The sequence below is a fragment of the Gobius niger genome (genome assembly GCF_951799975.1).
Source record: "Gobius niger genome assembly, chromosome: 15".
NCBI classification, from domain to species: domain Eukaryota; kingdom Metazoa; phylum Chordata; class Actinopteri; order Gobiiformes; family Gobiidae; genus Gobius; species Gobius niger.
In genome coordinates, this window is record NC_136866.1 from 28,262,398 (window position 1) to 28,283,199 (window position 20,802).

At 44.9% G+C, this 20,802-nt stretch overlaps 1 protein-coding gene across 1 annotated transcript in view; it reads right to left on the minus strand.

The window, feature by feature from the left end:
• The window catches only part of galnt14 (UDP-N-acetyl-alpha-D-galactosamine:polypeptide N-acetylgalactosaminyltransferase 14 (GalNAc-T14)), a 258,436-nt gene that overhangs the window by 69,824 nt on the left and 167,810 nt on the right, over positions 1-20,802 (minus strand). The window contains exons 5-7 of the mRNA XM_079572745.1: positions 19,721-19,786; positions 16,560-16,681; positions 1,187-1,274 (exon numbers count right to left, since the gene is read on the minus strand). Of these exons, the coding sequence (XP_079428871.1) occupies positions 1,187-1,274; positions 16,560-16,681; positions 19,721-19,786 (276 nt within the window). The remainder of the gene's footprint in view (positions 1-1,186; positions 1,275-16,559; positions 16,682-19,720; positions 19,787-20,802) is intronic.

The following is a 20,802-nucleotide window of genomic DNA, read 5'->3' on the forward strand; positions in this document are numbered from 1 at the left end:
AGAGGAAACTTCAACTGGACTAACTGGACTCTAACAGTGAATTGTAAGTTTGATCGTCTTTTTTTACAAATAAATCCACGGTTTACTCATTTCTTTATGTACATATCAAGTTGTTAGCGCTTCGCTCTGTGATGTCGCGGCTTTCGAGGCTCCGCCCACAAACATGCGCTCGTTTTCCGGCTTCTGACATTCTTCAAAGATTCAGATTTTGTGCGTCTCCTTTGCAGACGTTTGTGTGTTGTTGTGAGGGGATGTTGTTCTGTGATGCCAGAAGTGTAGAGTTTATTTTTGCTGATGAGTTGCTGCAGTTTTCAGTTTGGCCGCAGCATCTGTTTACATGCTCGTTTATAGCTTTTTTTCTTTCAAACAAAAGAAAAAGTGTCGTGACGTCTGCAGCTTTCTGCTCCAGGTGGAATCAGCAGAGGAGAGATTGTGGGCAGGTGTGCGTAATAGCACATATGCAGGGTTTAAAGGGGGGGGGTATTATGCAAAATGGACTTTTTCAAGCTTTACATCATGTTATTATGTCGTTCCCTCATTAAAAACATGGCTGAAGTGTTGCCTTGGCACATTCACGTATTGCTGAGTAATCTGTAAAAACTCTGATGGCGGCCATTTTAGGGACAGGTTTGCCTGAGTCCTCCTAGGAACGCCCCCACCTCCTGGAGACGCCTCCGAGCTTTCGTCACCAGCCGAGTAACCAACCACTGCTCCTCAGCAGAACCCCCTCCCCACTGATGCCACAGACAGCGTGTGGAGGGGGCGTGTCTGAAAGGCTCAGAGGTTCTTAAAGAGACAGAGGCCTATTTCAAGACATTCACTACAGCCATTTTGAGAGAGACGTTTTATACAAGGCAGTTATTCTAATTTACTGCATTTACAGACCAACAGAAGGTTTGGTCATCATTGTAGTGTGATATAGACTGGTGCTATGTGGCTGAAAAAAGCAGAATACCCCCCTAATTAATAAATCGGAAACAAACTTTGCGTTACTTTCCTACGCACTTTCAAAGTCAGAGTCTCACACACAGTTTTTAAATGAGGCCCCGGGTCGGTCGGCCTCTCATACGGGGCTTTGTCTGACCCGTAAACTCGGGCCTGTTTTCATGGAAGCTCCAGGATCATGGAGCTCAAACACCACCACGTTATGGAGTCGCTTTTCTCTCCTGGTGCAGGTGGTTCTTACCTCCTCTGAGGTCGGCGGAGGCGGCGACGTAGGCAAACGTGTCCATGTTGATGATGTCGATGACGGGGCTCACCACTCGAGTCGGGTCCTACAACCACACAAGAGAAAAGACATGTTTCAGTAGCTCAGAGCTCGTAGAGTAATGCTTCTGAGTGGATGTTCTTCCCCCCTCTCCTCTCTCTCCCCCCTCTCTCTCCTCTCTCTCCCCTCTCCCCTCTCTCTCCTCTCCCCCCTCTCTCTCCTCTCTCCCCCCTCTCTCTCCTCTCTCTCCTCTCCCCCCTCTCTCTCCTCTCTCTCCTCTCTCCCCCCTCTCTCTCCTCTCTCCCCCCTCTCTCTCCTCTCTCTCCTCTCCCCCCTCTCTCTCCTCTCTCTCCTCTCTCCCCCCTCTCTCTCCTCTCTCTCCTCTCTCTCCCCTCTCTCCTCTCTCCCCCCTCTCTCTCCTCTGTCTGCGTCCCCTAAATCACTGCTCGTCTCTGGGTTATTTCACAGCGACGAGGCCCCGGACGCCGCACCAGGTGGTTCCGCTCCGGCCCATTAGCCTCGAGGTCGTCTGCGCGAGGCTAACGGCTGCTAACGGCTGCTAACGGCTGCTAGCGCCGCAGCACATCTGCCCCCGACGCATTAGGATTCGTCATGACCTCGCGCTTTGTTAGCGGGGAATAAAACGGCCACAACATGACGAAACCGGGAGCTAAACCAGGGCTAAAGAAAGACGAAACCGGGAGCGAAACCAGGGCCAGAGAAAGACTAAACCAGGAGCTAAACCAGGGCTAAAGAAAGACTAAACCAGGAGCTAAACCAGGGCGAGAGAAAGACTAAACCAGGAGCTAAACCAGGGCGAGAGAAAGACTAAACCAGGAGCTAGACCAGGGCGAGAGAAAGACTAAACCAGGAGCTAAACCAGGGCGAGAGAAAGACTAAACCAGGAGCTAAACCAGGGCTAAAGAAAGACTAAACCAGGAGCTAAACCAGGGCTGAAGAAAGACTAAACCGGGAGCTAAACCAGGGCGAGAGAAAGACTAAACCAGGAGCTAAACCAGGGCGAGAGAAAGACTAAACCAGGAGCTAAACCAGGGCGAGAGAAAGACTAAACCAGGAGCTAAACCAGGGCGAGAGAAAGACTAAACCAGGAGCTAAACCAGGGCTGAAGAAAGACTAAACCGGGAGCTAAACCAGGGCTAAAGAAAGACTAAACCAGGAGCGAAACCAGGGCGAGAGAAAGACTAAACCAGGAGCTAAACCAGGGCGAGAGAAAGACTAAACCAGGAGCTAAACCAGGGCGAGAGAAAGACTAAACCAGGAGCTAAACCAGGGCTGAAGAAAGACTAAACCAGGAGCTAAACCAGGGCGAGAGAAAGACTAAACCAGGAGCTAAACCTGGGCGAGAAAAAGACTAAACCAGGAGCTAGACCAGGGCGAGAGAAAGACTAAACCAGGAGCTAAACCAGGGCTGAAGAAAGACTAAACCGGGAGCTAAACCAGGGCGAGAAAAAGACTAAACCAGGAGCTAAACCAGGGCGAGAAAAAGACTAAACCAGGAGCTAAACCAGGGCGAGAGAAAGACTAAACCAGGAGATAAACCAGGGCTAAAGAAAGACTAAACCAGGAGCTAAACCAGGGCTAAAGAAAGACTAAACCAGGAGCTGAACCAGGGCGAGAGAAAGACTAAACCAGGAGCTAAACCAGGGGGAAAGAAAGACTAAACCAGGACTTAAACCAGGGCTAAAGAAAGACTAACCAGGAGCTAAACCAGGGCGAGAGAAAGACTAAACCAGGAGCTAAACCAGGGCTAAAGAAAGACTAAACCAGGAGCTAAACCAGGGCGAGAAAAAGACTAAACCAGGAGCTAAACCAGGGCGAGAAAAAGACTAAACCAGGAGCTAAACCAGGGCGAGAGAAAGACTAAACCAGGAGATAAACCAGGGCTAAAGAAAGACTAAACCAGGAGCTAAACCAGGGCTAAAGAAAGACTAAACCAGGAGCTGAACCAGGGCGAGAGAAAGACTAAACCAGGACTTAAACCAGGGCTAAAGAAAGACTAAACCAGGAGCTGAACCAGGGCGAGAGAAAGACTAAACCAGGAGCTAAACCAGGGGGAAAGAAAGACTAAACCAGGACTTAAACCAGGGCTAAAGAAAGACTAAACCAGGAGCTAGACCAGGGCGAGAGAAAGACTAAACCAGGAGCTAAACAGGGCTGAAGAAAGACTAAACCGGGAGCTAAACCAGGGCCGAGAAAAAGACTAACCAGGAGCTAAACCAGGCGAGAAAAAGACTAAACCAGGAGCTAAACCAGGGCGGAGAGAAAGACTAAACCAGGAGATAAACCAGGGCTAAAGAAAGACTAAACCAGGAGCTGAACCAGGGCGAGAGAAAGACTAAACCAGGAGCTAAACCAGGGGGAAAGAAAGACTAAACCAGGACTTAAACCAGGGCTAAAGAAAGACTAAACCAGGAGATAAACCAGGGCTAAGAAAGACTAAACCAGGAGCGAAACCAGGCTAAAGAAAGACTAAACCAGGAGCTAAACCAGGGCGAGAGAAAGGACTAAACCAGGAGCTAAACCAGGGCTAAAGAAAGACTAAACCAGGAGCTAAACAGAGCGAGAGAAAGACTAAACCAGGAGATAAACCAGGGCGAGAAAAAGACTAAACCAGGAGCTAAACCAGGGCGAGAGAAAGACTAAACCGGGAGCGAAACCAGGGCTAAAGAAAGACTAAACCAGGAGCTAAACCAGGGCTGAGAGAAAGACTAAACCAGGAGCGAACCAGGGCGAGAGAAAGACTAAACCAGGAGGCTAAACCAGGGCGAGAGAAAGACTAAACCAGGAGATAAACCACGGCGAGAGGAAAGACTAAACCAGGAGCGAACCAGGGCTAAAGAAAGACTAAACCAGGAGCTAAACCAGGGCGAGAGAAAGACTAAACCAGGAGCGAAACCAGGGCTAAAGAAAGACTAAACCAGGAGCTAAACCAGGGCGAGAGAAAGACTAAACCAGGAGATAAACCACGGCGAGAGAAAGACTAAACCAGGACTTAAACCAGAGCGAAAGAAAGACTAAATCAGGACTTAAACCAGGGCAAGAGAAAGACTAAACCAGGAGCTAAACCAGGGCGAGAGAAAGACTAAACCGGGAGCGAAACCAGGGCTAAAGAAAGACTAAACCAGGAGCTAAACCAGGGCGAGAAAAAGACTAAACCAGGAGCTAAACCAGGGCGAGTGAAAGACTAAACCAGGAGCTAAACCAGGGCGAGAGAAAGACTAAACCAGGAGCTAAACCAGGGCGAGAGAAAGACTAAACCAGGAGCGAAACCAGGGCTAAAGAAAGACTAAACCAGGAGCTAAACCAGGGCGAGAGAAAGACTAAACCAGGAGCGAAACCAGGGCGAGAGAAAGACTAAACCAGGAGCTAAACCAGGGCGAGAGAAAGACTAAACCAGGACTTAAACCAGGGAGGAAGAAAGACTAAACCAGGAGCTAAACCAGGGAGAAAGAAAGACTAAACCAGGAGCTAAACCAGGAAGAAAGAAAGACTAAACCAGGAGCTAAACCAGGGGGAAAGAAAGACTAAACCAGGAGCTAAACCAGGGAGAAAGAAAGACTAAACCAGGACTTAAACCAGGGAGAAAGACAGACTAAACCAGGAGCTAAACCAGGGAGAAAGAAAGACTAAACCAGGAGGAAAGAAAACCAGGGGGAAAGAAAGATTAAACCAGGACTTAAACCAGGGAGGAAGAAAGACTAAACCAGGACTCGAGAATGAGCCGCTCTGCTGCTGTTTACAGGAGACATGGCTCTTGTTGTTTTGTTTTGTTTTGTTTTGTTTTGTTTTGTGACTGGACCTCGGAGGAACCTTTGAAATCGCTTATGGACTTATCAGGAACCGAGAAGCGCAAGCTTAGCTCATATGTGCTGAGAGAGGAGACGTTTGACTTTGTGACAGTTTTTGTGTCATGTGGATCGGTCCAGGTGCTACAGAGAGATTAACCATAAACTCCATTTGCCGACCTTGTTTGGGAGTGATTTTTGACCGAGTAACGGATGAAGCTCTTCCACCGCGACTGAGCCATAAATCCACAAACTGTAAATGTTATTTCCAAATGGCCGGGCGCCGGGGAGTCTAATTGCTCTCGTCTCTGCGGCAGATTTGTCCCGGTCGTGGCGGCAAATCGACCTCCGGGAGATTGACCTTGGTGTTCGGGGGACGCAGTTAGCGAACATTAGCGGCATTAGCGACATTAGCCTCACACATGGCCGGTCTGTGGGTCCATAAACAGACGCGCGGCAGTTCAGCGGAGATTTACGGCGGCGATAAAGTCAGAGCGGCGCGATGGCGACCGGAGGAAACGGCCCGCGAGTCCACGGGAGACCAGGGTTCAGCTCCAGAATGACTGAAGCATTAGTGAGGAGAGTTTTATCATTCATTTAGTTCATATTCACAGTGATTAAAAAGCAATGTTTCTCTATCCAGGGTTCATACAGGCAACAAAGTAACCTGTCACTTTATACTATATACTATACTATACTATACTATACTATACTATACTATACTATACTATACTATACTATACTATACTATACTATACTATACCATACCATACCATACCATACCATACCATACCATACCATACCATACCATACTATACCATATAGGGCTGCTCGATTATTGAAAAAATAATAATCACGATTATTTTTGTCATAATTGAAATCACGATTATTCAAACGATTATTTGTTGCCTTTAAAAAAAAGTCTATCTTTATTTTGTTTATTTATTAATCAAAACACTATGATGATATTTTCTGTTTTCTGGACAGTCATAAAAGTACAAATGATTTCAAGTTTGCCTTGATTAAAGAGAGGTCCCTGTTTCACACCTGCCCCCTGCTGGCCAGCCCTCACACCTGCGCAAGCAAACTGAGCAGCACTCAGTTTGTTTTTATGTCAGACAAAAGCATGAGCCATGGCACGTGAAAAGCGAAGGGAAAATAATCCCAGCGCCATGAAATAATGCAAGTCTGCTTTAAAAAAATAAAAAAGTGGAAAAAAAAAAAAAAATGTAAAAAAACAAACAAAAAACAAAAAATTATAATCGTTTTTTAGCGATTATGCCAATTTTGTAATCGTTTACTGTTGTAATCGAAATCGTAATCGAATTTTGATTAATTGCACAGCCCTAATACTATACTATACCATACCATACCATACCATACTATATCATACTATACCATACTATACTATGCCATACTATACTATATAAGTACTGTATTTGGTAATGCTTTATCAAAAGGGCACATGAATTCACGTGAGTTCATGAGATTTTATGAATAAATGCTCATGAAAGAATGAACACAGTTAATTAGTGATAAATGAGTTGAGATCTGGGTAAGACCGAAAGGACGAGATCATGAATACAAGCGGCCGAAATCAGTTTCCTTCGCAGGGCGGCTGAGGAGCTCAGTTACGCAGGAGGAGCTCGGAGTAGAGTCACTACTCCTTCACGTCAGAAGGAGCAGCTGAGACTAGGGCGTCTGTTCCGGATAACTCCTGGTCGCCTCCCGCGGGAGGTGTTCCGGGCATGTCCTAGTGGGACAAGGCCTCGTGGGAGACCCAGGACACGCTGGTGGGACTATGTCTCCGAGCTGGCCTGGTGTGGCCTCGGGGTCAGAACAGCTGGAGGAGGTGTGGCCTTAGGGTCAGAACAGCTGGAGGAGGTGTGGCCTCAGGGTCAGAACAGCTGGAGGAGGTGTGGCCTTAGGGTCAGAACAGCTGGAGGAGGTGTGGCCTCAGGGTCAGAACAGCTGGAGGAGGTGTGGCCTCAGGGTCAGAACATCTGGAGGAGGTGTGGCCTCAGGGTCAGAACAGCTGGAGGAGGTGTGGCCTCGGGGTCAGAACAGCTGGAGGAGGTATGGCCTCAGGGTCAGAACATCTGGAGGAGGTGTGGCCTCGGGGTCAGAACAGCTGGAGGAGGTATGGCCTCAGGGTCAGAACATCTGGAGGAGGTGTGGCCTCGGGGTCAGAACAGCTGGAGGAGGTGTGGCCTCAGGGTCAGAACATCTGGAGGAGGTGTGTGAGGATTAGGAAGTGTGAGCATCTCTGCTGAGACGCTGCCCCCGCGACCCGGCCCCGGATAAAGCGGAAGAAGATGGATGGTAAAATCACAAATAGCAAAAACAGGATTTTATTTTGCATCACGTAAGCAAGCAGCAACTTCCCTCTCTCTTGGTAAAGCTTTGTTTTTGCCTTTTTCAGTGAACTACATTTGTAGTTTCACTAGACACTTTTGTTCGTCTTTGTTCTGTTTTTGTGGAGGTTCAGTGGTCAGAGTCTGTACAAGACATGAAGGTGAAAGTAAACAAACAGCTAATGAGCTAAAGACATTTGAGACCTGTACATTACTGAAGCACAGCAGAGACGTCACAAGAGGCGCTAAAGGAAACAAAGAAGGGACAAATGAGGAGAAAATAGCGAAAGACTGTTGTGGAGCGGAGGGAGCTGCGCAGGAGGAAGAGGAAGGAGGAGGAGCAGTGCAGGACACCACGCTCTCTGCACTGTTTCAGAGGCTCAGAGGAGACTGAAGACAGAACTCCAAACCCAAACCTCCAAAACATGCAGCTCAGGACTTATCAACACCTGAACCATAAAACACTCCATTATTCGGCCTTTCTAAACGTGTTCGAACGCCTGAGCTGAGGTCAATTTAACCTCTTAACTCCCGCCTGAACCGAGAGGATCTTTTTCCTCATGTTATCAGATTTTTTTCCATCTTTTTTTGTTGGGTTTTCAACTCATTTTTGTAGCTTTTTTGTCACATTTTTATCATTTTTAAATTTATTTTGTTGTCAATTTTTTCTAATTTTTTTGTCAAATTTTAATCACATTTTTGTCATTTTTTGTCACGTTTTGTCACATTTTTATCATCTTTTCGTCAATTTTTTTAAATCAAATTTTTGTCATTTTTTTTGTCACATTTTGTCATTTTTTCATCAATTTTTTTGTCAATTTCTTGTGACATTTGTGTGACATTTTTGCCACTTTTTCATCCATTTTTCGTCACTTTTTGGTTGTTGTTGTTTTTGTTTTTTCCAGAAGCTTTTGGACTGGGGTAAAGCCAAACTGGGGAAAATGTGCTCGGTTCAGGTGGGAGTTAAGGGGTTAAGGCAGAACAGATTAAATATGTATCACGGACACACACAGGCTTTTGTCGTTACTTCCTGGATAAAACATCATAAAACAAGCCTCGTAAAAGGTTAGCTTCTTCTCTTTTTTTACACTCTGACATTAGAAAACTGGCCTCTCCTCTGCTCTTAAGCCCAGGCTCTTCCTCTACATCTGAATACAGGGCCTGTTTTTTTTACCGTGCAGTTTTGTCACAGCCACAGGATTAACGCAAAGACAAAGGCTCTTCATTTCAAAGCCTCTTTTCTTCTGCCAGTTCCACCATTTTCCCCGTTTCCTGGAATCAGCCTGTTCCTCCTCTCCACGGGCAGCGCGGCTCCTCCTTTATCTCCGCTCTCCCTCTTCCTCTCTCCCGGTGACTGATTGTACAACAGCAGATTTCTGATAATGGAACACAGCGGGAACAAATAAACTCGGGTAATTATCAATCACCTGAGAGCGAGGGGGGGGGGGGTTTGCTGCGACCTTGTCTCTTCTTCCCACAGACTTTATTTCCCCCGAGGGCCTCTCCGATCGTCGCCACATCACAAACCATCCTTTCAGGAAACTCTCCCTTTATGAAGCTCACGATGAGATTTTGCAGCGACTTCAGGTGATCCAGTCCTGGTTTCTGTCCCGGATTAGTTGCCACTCGCATTAGCATTAGCGTATACTGTTGAAAATACATTTGTGAAAGTGAATTCTCCAGGTTCATAATGAGGTACAGCATGTCCACATTCACTTAGAGTCAGTGAGAGTTGTGTGAGAGACAAACTGGTTCAGTCGGCCCAGGGGTTGAGGTGGGACTAGAGTTTAAAAATGTTAAAATGATGTATTTTCCACCCCCCACTTGCTCCAGCAATGTCCTAATGAATAGAATGAGCTCAGACCTAAACGTATTCACCACAACTGTCGCTCAAAAAGGTGTTAAAGGTCCTATATCCTGCTATTTTAGCCATTCCAAAGTTAAGTATAGGCATTTATATGATACATTGTACCTCTACCACTACAGTATGGAGCACTCATTTTTATGATAAATATAAGTGTTTTCTGGAGGTATTTTTCGAACCCGCAAGACACAACGCTTCGATTCAGTTAACTCCGCCCCCTCTCTCCGCACATACTTTACCGTAATATAAATAAACAGCAATAAGTGAAGTTACTTCACGATGCAGTTATACAGAGTTGACATCTGCAACACAGCTTCATAAATGGCTAACACACATGCTAATATGCTAACACACATGCTAATATGCTAACACACAAGCTAACCCGCGTTTGGATTGACTCACCCTCTGCTCCATCGCTGTTTACATTATGGGACTCGCGTTGGTTATAAAAGTTAATCCACTTTGGTTCTGGTGAAGGTTCACCAAACATCCATCAGTGACAGTCACAGAAAAACAATATTTTGGTGAAAGTCGCTGAATCCCGGAGAAAAAAACAGCTGAGTGGCCTCTTCCTGAAAAAGGTTGAATAAACTCCTCGTCCTCGTAGCCAAACGCGCTTCTTTTTCTCCGTGACATGATCGTTAGGTAAGAATAAAGAACAGCTGTGTCCAGAATAAGTTGCAACGAGCTCCATCTTCAGCTGCAGCGAAAACATGACGTCTGTTCAGACGCTCAAGGATGTGTTTGTTTTGGCCACAGCTGACCTGGAAGCACCTCAGGCACATCCTTTTTTATTTTTTTTATTTTTATTTTGTTTCTCTCTTACGACAGAAATAATGAAAAAGCTGTTTTACAAATTAAAATCAGGCCTTAAGCATAGAATTAAGACATTACATTACAGACGTCGAGCACTTCCGTTCCGCTGTGACGACACAACTGAACACTCAGTCGTTCACCAGGAGAGGGAGGAGCCTCAGAGAGCAGGATTCAGGAGGATTACTGAGAGCTGCGTGAATGAAGCCACAAACCACTCTGGGGGTGTTTTTGATAAGAAAGTAGCATAACAACATGGCTAAAAGCTCTAAAAAGTCGATTTTGCATGATATAGGACCTTTAATTCAGGTCCAAAGTGCCGTCATGCACAAGCTTCATATACAGCTGTATCAAAAGTTTACATCAGGGGTAGGCAACGTCAGATCCGGCCCTCTAGCATAGAACCATTGGCCCTCAAGAGGATTTTGAGAAATAACTTTTCTCAACCAGTAACCAGTAGAGTTTAACCCCTTAACCCCTGCCTTGACCAAGCACATTTTCTCCAGTTTGGCTCTACCCAAATCTGAAAAGCCTCTCGATTGGAGCTCACAGCCTACAGTAGTAACGCCTCATCTGAAAGCTAAGACCATCAGAACTGATCTACGATTTTTCCTCACGTTGCCGCCGCGTTGTCTTCACTTTTTTTGTTGCGTTTGTCACTTTTTTTTTATGCATGTTTGTTGCATTCTGTTGCTTTTTCATCACGTTTTTGTCAATCTTTTGATGCTTTTTTTCCCCCCAAGAAGCTTTGTAGATTTGGGAAAGGTCGAACCGGAGAAAATGTGTTCGCTTAAGGGGTTAAGTACTGTAAGAAATGTGAGAAATACTGTCAAATACTTAAACATTTCCAAACAGAGCACCAAATTAAGGTCATGTATTAAGCACAGCACTGGCATTTGTAAGGTTTACTTTTGACTAAGATTGTCAGGTTCGGCCCTTGGTCTTTTTACAATGAAGAAAATCGGCCCCCGACCCCTGGTTTACATACCCAGGCAGAATTTTTTGATTGTTTGACTATTTTTCAAAGAATATGGAAGATAACACCCCTACTGGAACCGCCACCTTAACGTGGTGGAGGGTTTGAGCCCGAATGATCCTGGAGCTCTGCTGTCGGGGCTTCGGGTCTCCCAGGGCAAACAGGTCCTATAGGTGACGGGTCAGACAAAGAGCGAATCAGAAGCCCCTTATGAGAGACCAACAGGCCTGAGAACCATGAGGCCGTCCTTCTGTGGACCCACCACCTGCAGGAGGCGCCATACGGGGCTGGTGCAGCTCCAAAAGCTGCCCCCACGACCCGGCAACGGACAAGTGGAAGAGGATGGATGGATGGATGGATGGATGGATGGATGGATGGATGGATGGATGGATGGAAACACAAAAGGTTTTTTTCACTCATAGTTAGTGGTTGTGTGGAGCCGGGATTCGAACCCCTGACCTTCCAATCATGAGGCGACCCGCTCGACCATCTGTGCCACTGTCGCCTTTAGCATCAATGAAGCTCTGAGTCTTTGGGGTCGTTGAGGAGAAGGTTCTGTTTATAATCTAACGGTAAAGCGGCTCATTCTTCTGGGCAAAACGCCTCCAGCTCCTGTTAGCTCCCGGGTTGTGTTGCATGAACTGCACGTTTGAGATCTCCCCACAGTGGTTCAATGATACTGAGATCAGGAGACTGAGCTGGAACTAACGGGACCTTCACGTGGCATCAGCGAAACACCTCCATGTTTCACAGCAGGTGTGAAACTGTAGAAACTGCAGTTACGCATAAGACCTGAGGTGGCAGGAGCGAGTAAAAATGTCAACCTCCATCTAGTTCCTGTAAGTCGTTTATTTACACTCCAAATACTCCCTCCTGCCAATCATTTTGACAAAGGGATCAACTTGAAATACGGAGATCATTAAAGCATCATTAACACCTTTCTTAAATCTCTAATAGCGAGCCGCACGAGTGCTATTTTTAGACCACAATGCCGCGTGACGTCAGCAGCGTAAACCGGAAGAAGCGCTCGGTTACGGCTCGTGCTAGAACTGCCTGTTTTCTGCCGGTTCTCGCTCAGATAAGAACCTGCCGAGTAAACACTGCTGCTGTGGAACTGCAGAAACGACTCCAGACACTATGACCGTCCACATGTGAAGGATGTTTTCTTTATTCGTTTCCCGAAACCAAAAACCCAGAGGGATAAATGTGAACGATGCGGGCGTCCAAAAGACCAGTTCTACTACAGTTCTCCACAGGCCGACTTTCTTAAAACACTCTTATTTAAATATGGAAGACATGTTCAGACTCCGCCTTTTTCTAGCAAGCCTGTTCATGCTACAGGTGGATCCAACACATTTACTTCTTAGTAAGGAAACAGCCTTAGGGGAAAGGTAAAATAATTGAGAGAATTGATATTAATTAAAAGTGAAGTGTTGGCTGTGACCGAGTAGCATTATCGATCGCTAAACAAGACAAAAAATAATAATAATAATATAAATAACCCCCAACAACTGTCAGACGTAAGACAACCAGAGGACATGATATATATGACAGACAGGACATAGGGTGGTCAAATAGAGCTTGTTGAAACTGCAAAATGTCACTATCAGTGGTGGACGCTGATGTTTTTTGGGGGGAAATGGCGTCGATAACAATCTACCTCTGGATCAGGTTCTTTTCCCCGTCTTTTTCAGCCCTCGACACTCAAGCCGTCTCTTTAACTGAACATTTGTTTTTTTTTTGTTTTTTTTTATTTCACTTTTATTATTATTTTTATTTACTTTGATGGAAGTGACATAAATAAAGGTAAGGTTTGACTCATTTCCCATTGACATAACATGGTTGGCACAACAGGTCAACAGTTTAAAATTGTTGTGCCTCTGTCTGTCACTTCCTGTCAGTGTCCGATAAGGAAGTGAAACTATAAACACAAATAACAAAAATGGTCAAACTAAAGAAAGCTGGGTACATTTTGTTTTAGCAGAATCCTAAATATAATTGTGTTAACTATGTTTCGGCAAAAAGTGTGTCTTCCACCGGGGTCTGAGCCCCAATTGTGATCCATGTTCAATAAAACTTCCTAACACATTCTGTCTCTGAGTCTTTTCAGATTGAAATGCTGTTAAAACACTGCAGTATCCAAAAGCTTTTAAGTGAACGATAAAATGAAATCAATTGCCCATAGCAGCCAGTGATGCAGAGGTTTTCTTTACAGCAGGACATGGTGCGTTGTCATGATGAAGATGATTTTGTTCGGGAAAGCACGGCTCTTCTTTTAGTAGCATAGAAGACAGTGGTCAGTCAAAACTCCACATATTTTTCAAAGGTCATTTTCACACCTTCAGGGAGCCTAAAAGTGCCTGAAGGGGCCGACCAGCTCTCTCACCATGATTCTGGCCCAAAACATGACTCCGCCACCTCCTTACTGACGTCACAGCCTTGTTGGGACATGGTGGCCATTCACCAACTATCCACTACTCCATTGATCTGACCATCCAGGGTCACACGGCGCTCATCAGTGAACAAGACTGTTTGAAAATGAGTCCTCATGTATTTCTGAGCCACTGCAGCCGTTTCTGTTCATGAACATTCAATTAACAGTTTAAGGGAGGCCCGGATAGAAGGTTTATGCACAACTGCAGCCTCTGGAGGGTCCCACACCTTGATGTTCGGGAGACTCCAGAGGCACCAGCAGCTTCAAATACCTGTATGCTGCTTTGTAGCATCTGTTCTCCTAATCTGATGTGTTTGTCTGGCAGAAACCGTCCATATTGTGCCTTTATCTGCACAAACCGGAGTGTGTCTGAATCATCCACAAATCTCTTATCAGTACGATGATTACACTTAATCTTTCATGAAATATCGAAGGTTTTCATACCTAGACCAAGGCATTCAACTATGTCACGCTTTTCATCAGCAGAGAGACCCTTTTTCTTTCCCATATTGCTTGAAAATGATGATCTGCATAATAAAGTGGAACACCCTTTTTCAGTAGTTTTTCCCTTAACTGGGCTTAACCTGAAAACTAATCATCCCAGGTCTCTGAGATTAATGTCAGTGATTCATCGAGCCCCAAGACACGATACCATCCATGAGTTTCATTATTATAGTTTTTTTTTTTACCTTTGTGACACAAAAATCCAATTTGCATAATAATTTGGAACGCAGTGTACATATCGAAGCGCTCAGCATTAGGTATTTGGCCAGTGTCTCTAAACAGTAGGCAGTATAGGGAGGACAGCAGTGAAAGCCATCCTCTTCGCGCTGTCACGCTGATGAATTGGCTGTTAGTGAATATGACTAAAGGTTACAAGACTAAGTAATTGTTAGTGATCGTAAACTAAAGCTGTTTACTTTCTTACGTTCCATTACGGCGAGGCCTCTCCTTTATAGACGTGCACTCCCCCTCGCTTTACCTAAACCTTAACTGAACATTTGTAAGTTCTTCTACTTCTATACCAGTGAATCTGGCACCGGGGACGTCATTCTCGGACAGAGTTAGAAGGTTTAGCTCAGTCGACTCTCGTCCGTAACTATTTACATTCGTCTAGCATGAGTGACAGGCGCGAGTTTGACCCCCCTAGTTACCGTTGCTTAGTGAATATTTATGAGGAAAGGTGACGTATATCGTGCGCTATTCCCCCGTACCCCTGGTTGGGGCTTCGCACAGGGCCGTGCAGAGAAATACAGGGGGCAGGGGCTCAGGAATCAAAAGATTTCATCATATTTTCGTCAGTAATCCACAGCAAAAGCTTCACATTAATATCTATATTTCCCTTTTCACCTGCAGAGTCCGGCCTTAGACCCTCCTCCCCCTAACGCCGCCTTCATATTTATGCTAATGTCCTCCTCACAGCCGCGCTCGGGCCATCAGTCACTGTCCACACGTTTATTCTAATGTAAATGTATGAGCCATCGATCCGTATAAAGTCTGCAGAGAGAGACAGGTGAGGGTTACGATTATGAAGCCGTCGATGAAGTCGGTCCAAACCGATCGATCGACCAGGATGAGGAATGTAAATGAGAAAAGTCCCGCGTCCGTGAGTGACTGTCAGACGGGGCTGGAGCCACGTCTCGGTGTGAGTGAGAATAAACCGCAGACCTGTGGAGCCCAGAAGTCGGCGGCACAATTCAAATGTATGGACTGATTTAAATAAACGCTGCGGCAAAGTCGTGCCGTCGTTTGGAAGACAGAGCTCTGACCTTGGAACGAGCTTTTATTCAGTTTAGCTGGAGGTGCTTTTAGAGAAGAGGCGGCGAAGAAAAAGAGCACGTGAACCCACCACAAACCAGCAGGCGGCAGAGCCGTGATGTTCACTTAGTATAGATTTAGTTTAGTATAGATTTATTTATGGATTTGCCGTTTTGCCATTGGTCTAAAGTCGTGTGCCTTCACAAATAATAATTCCTATAAGAGGCTCAAAATGTTAGAAAGCTGGACATAGTTCTGCATAGCCAAGCTCACCTCCATCATGGACAACACCTCCCACCCACTGCACGGGACTGTAGAAGAGCTGAGCAGCTCTCTCAGTGGCAGACTGAGACACCCTCAGTGCAGGACGGAGCGCTACCGCAAAGCCTTCATCCCCACTGCTGTCAGACTGTACAATAAGACTGTGAAGTAACATGTGCAATAATCTCTGTATCAGCTGCACTTTATTAACTCTTCTTGAACGCCGACTGTAACAAGTGAATTTCTCCTTTGTGAGATCAATAAAGGTTTATCTTATCTTATCTTATCTTATCTTATCTTATCTTATCTCTCTCTGCACGTATGAACTAAGGTCACATGACTGTCTCATAAAGGCGTCCAAAAGTGGAGACAATATTCAAAACAATGTGGTTTGTGAATCCAGCCGGGTCACGGGGGCCGCAGTCTCAGCAGAGATGCCCAGATTCCTGATCCACACACACCTCCTCCTAGCCTGGTTTACCAGACCCTTGTAGGAAACGAGGGTCTGGTAAAACCAGGAACTTCACAATTGAGCTCCGTTATCAGGTGGGAGGGGTGAACTCCTTTGAAACCATTGGAACTGATTTTCGCTAGCGTTTGGTCGTGACGTATGTGATGCGGCCGAGTGAGTGAAGCGAGCCATTATAACTCTATAATTGACCAGAGTTTACGGCCAGGCTAACCTCCTCCAGCTGTTCTGACCCTGAGGCCACACCAGGCCAGCTCGGAGACATGGTCCTTCCAGCGTGTCCTGGGTCTTCCACGAGGCCTCCTCCCAATAGGACATGCTGGGAACACCTCCCGCGGGAGGCGACCAGGAGGTATCCGGAACAGATGCCTGAGCCACCTCAGCTGCTCCTTTCAACGAGAAGGAGCAGCAACTCTACTCTGAGCTCCTCCAGGTAACTGAGCTCCTCACACTCAGCCACCCTGCGAAGGAAACTCATTTCGGCCGCTTGTAATCGCGATCTCGTTCTTTCGGTCATTACCCAGATCACATGACCATAGGTGAGGGCGGGAACATAGACTCAGCTCCCTCTTCACCACGACAGTCCGATACAGCAGAACTGAGGAAGTGAGCGTTACCTGTTTGATCCTCTGCAGGAGTGGGGGGAGCCAGTCCTTGTTGACCTCACAGTGACTGTCCAGAAACGTCAGGACCCCGGACCGAGCCACGTCCGCCCCGCGAACCCTCGACCGGATCAGACCTGGGACACAACAGCACCAGCAGGTGGGAATTTACCAAAGAATAACCACAACACATAACAAAAAACACACAACAGCTACAGATGACATGTGCATTTGTCACATTCAATCAAATACATTTTCTCAGTGTTTGGATTTAGTTTAGTTTCAACTTCTTTTGTGTGAACATGGTTTAGTTTGTGTCATTATTTAATCATACATTTCTTTCCATTATTGGTCTGGTAACTTTTAATCAAGAACGTTGTTTTTCTTCAATTTTTAATCGTGTTTTTGTCGCTCTAAGTGTGTTGTTAGCATGTCAAAAGCTAAAGTTTTAGAACAGGTACAGCCGCCACCTCTGGAATCGCCCATATATGGTCGTGTTTGAAAACAGTTAAGGGGAGAAACAATTGAGAAAAATCTAAACTTTCTCTAATTATTCAAAAACTACTTTAAAGGGAATACAGAGTTTAAATATGTTCAAACTAACTTTGTTGTTGAATTTTTGTCACTTTTTGGTTGAGTTTTTAGTCACTTTTTTGTTGAGTTTTTGTCACTTTTTGTTGAATTTTTGTCATTTTTTTGTTGTTTTTTTGTCACATTTTTGTTGAATTTTTGTCATTTTTTTGTTGAATTTTTGTCACTTTTTGGTTGAGTTTTTGTCACTTTTTGTTGAATTTTTGTCATTTTTTTGTTGAGTTTTTGTCACATTTTTGTTGAATTTTTGTTGATTTTTTCTCACATTTTTGTTGAATTTTTGTCATTTTTTTGTTGAGTTTTTGTTGAATTTTTGTCATTTTTTGTTGAATTTACATCCTTGTTTTCTTCTCATTTTTTGTGGCTGTTTTGGTGCTTTTTCCCCAAGCAGCTTTTTGATTAGGGTAAAGCCAAACTGGAGAAAATGGGATCCGTTCAGGTGGGAGTTAAGAGGTTAAAACAGACGAAAGAACAGAAGAAAACAGTGTAGGCCTGTGTATTTATGTATTTCGTTGAGCTGCTGCAATATTCCTCCCGCCTTTAACCACTGCCGTCTCCTTCAAAGGAAATGCCCATATTTGGATAATAGCGTCATCTCGGTCGCAGCCTTTCCTGCTACACGTGGACACCAAACATGTCAGTATTTGTGAGTGAATAAGCGTGGGGGAAAGAGCAGATGGAGCTACTTCCTGCAAAACTAGGACAAAACATAATAAAACATGGTAAAGCGAGAGTTCTGTCTTTTCTTTTCGTTAAAACTAAGACGTTAAGGGAGAAAACTATTGCTCCAAACCTCACCATCGCAGAGAAATGAAACCAAACCTCAGCCAGATCCAGCCCAGGCCTAAACAAGAACATTAAAAATACCCGTGACATTTGTGTTGTCACGGCTCCAGGAATAACACTGATTCAGAGTTCACACCTGTCGCCACAGACTGCGCTCTGACTAACGCCGCCGCGGCACGGTGGTGATCCGGCGCCACTCCTGCGGTTATTAGCAGCGTTTTTACCCGCCCCCCCCCCCCGCCCCCCCGCAGGAGGGTTTTAGGGGGTGAGCGCTCGTCCTCCCGCTCTCCCCGCGTCTCCGCTCATCCAGAAAATAAAGCCTTATTGAGGGTGAAATGGGATTTTTAATTGTCTGGAGCGCTGCCGTGTGGACTCTGCAAAGTCACGGCGCCGCGCTGAGAGGCGGAGGAGGGGAATGGGCCGTTAAAACACAGGCAGGCGTCTGGACCGGGGTTTTCTCTCCAGCTGCGGAGCGGGGACGGGTTTCGGATCCCGGTTATCGTTGTGTTTGAGACGAGGCGGGGGGGGGAGAAAACATGTGCAGATGAAATCAACGAGGAAAACGAGGATCACTGACATAAATACATAAATACATAAATACACAGGCCTACACTGTTTTCTTCTGTTCTTTCGTCTGTTTTAACCTCTTAACTCCCACCTGAACGGATCCCATTTCCTCCAGTTTGGCTTTACCCTAATCAAAAAGCTGCTTGGGAAAAAAGCACCAAAACAGCCACAAAAAGTGAGAAGAAAACAAGGATGTAAACGCAACAAAAATGTGCCAAAAATTCAACAAAAATGTGACAAAAATTCAACAAAAATGTGACAAAAATTCAACAAAAAATGTGACAAAAATTCAAAAAAAAATGTGACATTTTTTTTTGTCATTTTGTGTCACATTTCTGTAAGTTTTCGTCAATCTTTTATCAAATTTTTGTCATTTTTTGGTTACATTTTTTAAAATTTTTCTGTTAAATTTTTATTACATTTTTGAAAAAAAAATTGTCAATTTTTTGTCAAATTTTTCGTCAATTTTTAAATGTTTTCATCAATTTTTTATAAATTTTTTGTCATTTCTTTGCTTCATTTTTGTCAATTTTTCGTCACTTTTTTGTCAATGTTTTCTCACTTTTTGTCACATTTCCATCATTGTTTTCGTCTCAGTTCTGTCACTATTTTCACACCTTGTTTCCAGAAGCCTTTGGACTGGGGTAAAGCCAAACTGGAGAAAATGTGCACGGTTCAGGTGCCCTGAACCACACTGAGATATGTTCTTACCTGAGCTTAGACGAGTTGATGCGTACCTGTCTGGTCTTTGTGTGTGCTCTCAGTCACGCACAACGACCAAAGATGTTGTTAGCATTTAGCCTCTCCCAGTGTATTCCTATGGCTCCAAACGGGGTGAAGTTAGAAGCGACCAAGCTCTTCTTCACAAAGACCAGACAGGTACGGATCAACTCGTCTAATCTCAGGTAAGAACAGATCTCAGGCCTGTTCCTTTAAGTCAGTAATCTATAGTAAAAGTTTTATACTGGTATCTCCCTTTAATCCCCTCCTCTTCAGTCCTTTTTTAATCCTGGTTTCCGCTGACGGCTCTGATTGGACGATTGGTCACAGGAGACAGTCTGACTGACAGACTCTTCCCTTTGATGAAGCAGAAACTCTAATCACAATTTAACCCGATTTAAACCGTGTCAGTCCTGACTCTCAGATTGAAATATCCTTATCTCCGCTCCTCCCTCGCCCGTTTTCCCACGTCTGAAACGCAGGCGTCTGATTGGCCGGGGTGAGTGCGGTACCTTCTCTCTTGTCGTTGCGCAGACAGCGGACTTTGGGCAGTTTGGTCAGCAGCTCGCAGTCGCTCTCTGGAAAAAAACAAAATATCAAACGTTATTATGAAAATGTGCTCAGTGAAACGGAAATCCAATCAGGCCGAGCGGAGACGCCGACTTTACAGCTGTTTCATCGCGTTACGAGGGAGGTTTAATGGGAAACACATCACTAAACAAGGCAGCGTTCAAACGACGGGGTAATACAAGCGGCATTCATGAAAACACAAACACAGAATCACACAGAATCACACAGAATCACACAGAGCAAAAGGAATTTAAAGTTAAAGGGACTATGCAGAGTTTAAAAATGTTAAAATGAAGTATTTTCCTCCCCCTACATGTTCCAGCCACATCCTAATAGAATGAGCTCAGACCTGTTCACCACAACTGCCTCTAAAATCCTGCACTGTCAGAAAGGTGTTAATTCGGGTCCGAAGTGCCGTCATGCACGAGCTTAACCTCCTGAGACCCGAGAGTTTGTCTGGTGTGCATTTTATAATTGTTCTTGCTATTTGGGATAAGTAGGACCTAATAAGTATAATAACTAAAATGTGATGTTGTACAGGAAGTAGTTTTTGCAGAAAATGACGTCCTCATGTGAGGACAGTGGGTCTATCAGAACCTTATGAAATATAACTTGCTGTTAGGGCCAGAAGGTCCAAATTAGTCAAAATTCAAGATTTCAGCTTAATATAATATGTAGTTAAGGTTAAGAGGTTAAAACTAACTCCGCGAATTCTCCAGGTTCATAGCTTCAAAATGATATGCAGCCCATATTCACTTAGATTTAGTAGTAAAAGTTGTGTTTTTCAGGCGATGAGAGCCAAAACTGGTATCGGTTCAGTATCGGATATTTGTAGCCAATGCCCAAATATCGTCTTTTTTCCAGTGTCGGTTCCGATATCGAATATCAGTATCGGATCGTGAAAAAAAAAATTAAAAACTAAAATCTCCATCTGAGACAGATGGCTATCATAGAGGCTGGGCTAAATAGGCTAGCTATCTAGCACGCTAGCGTTTATTTCTACGACAGTATACCACTTAGTATT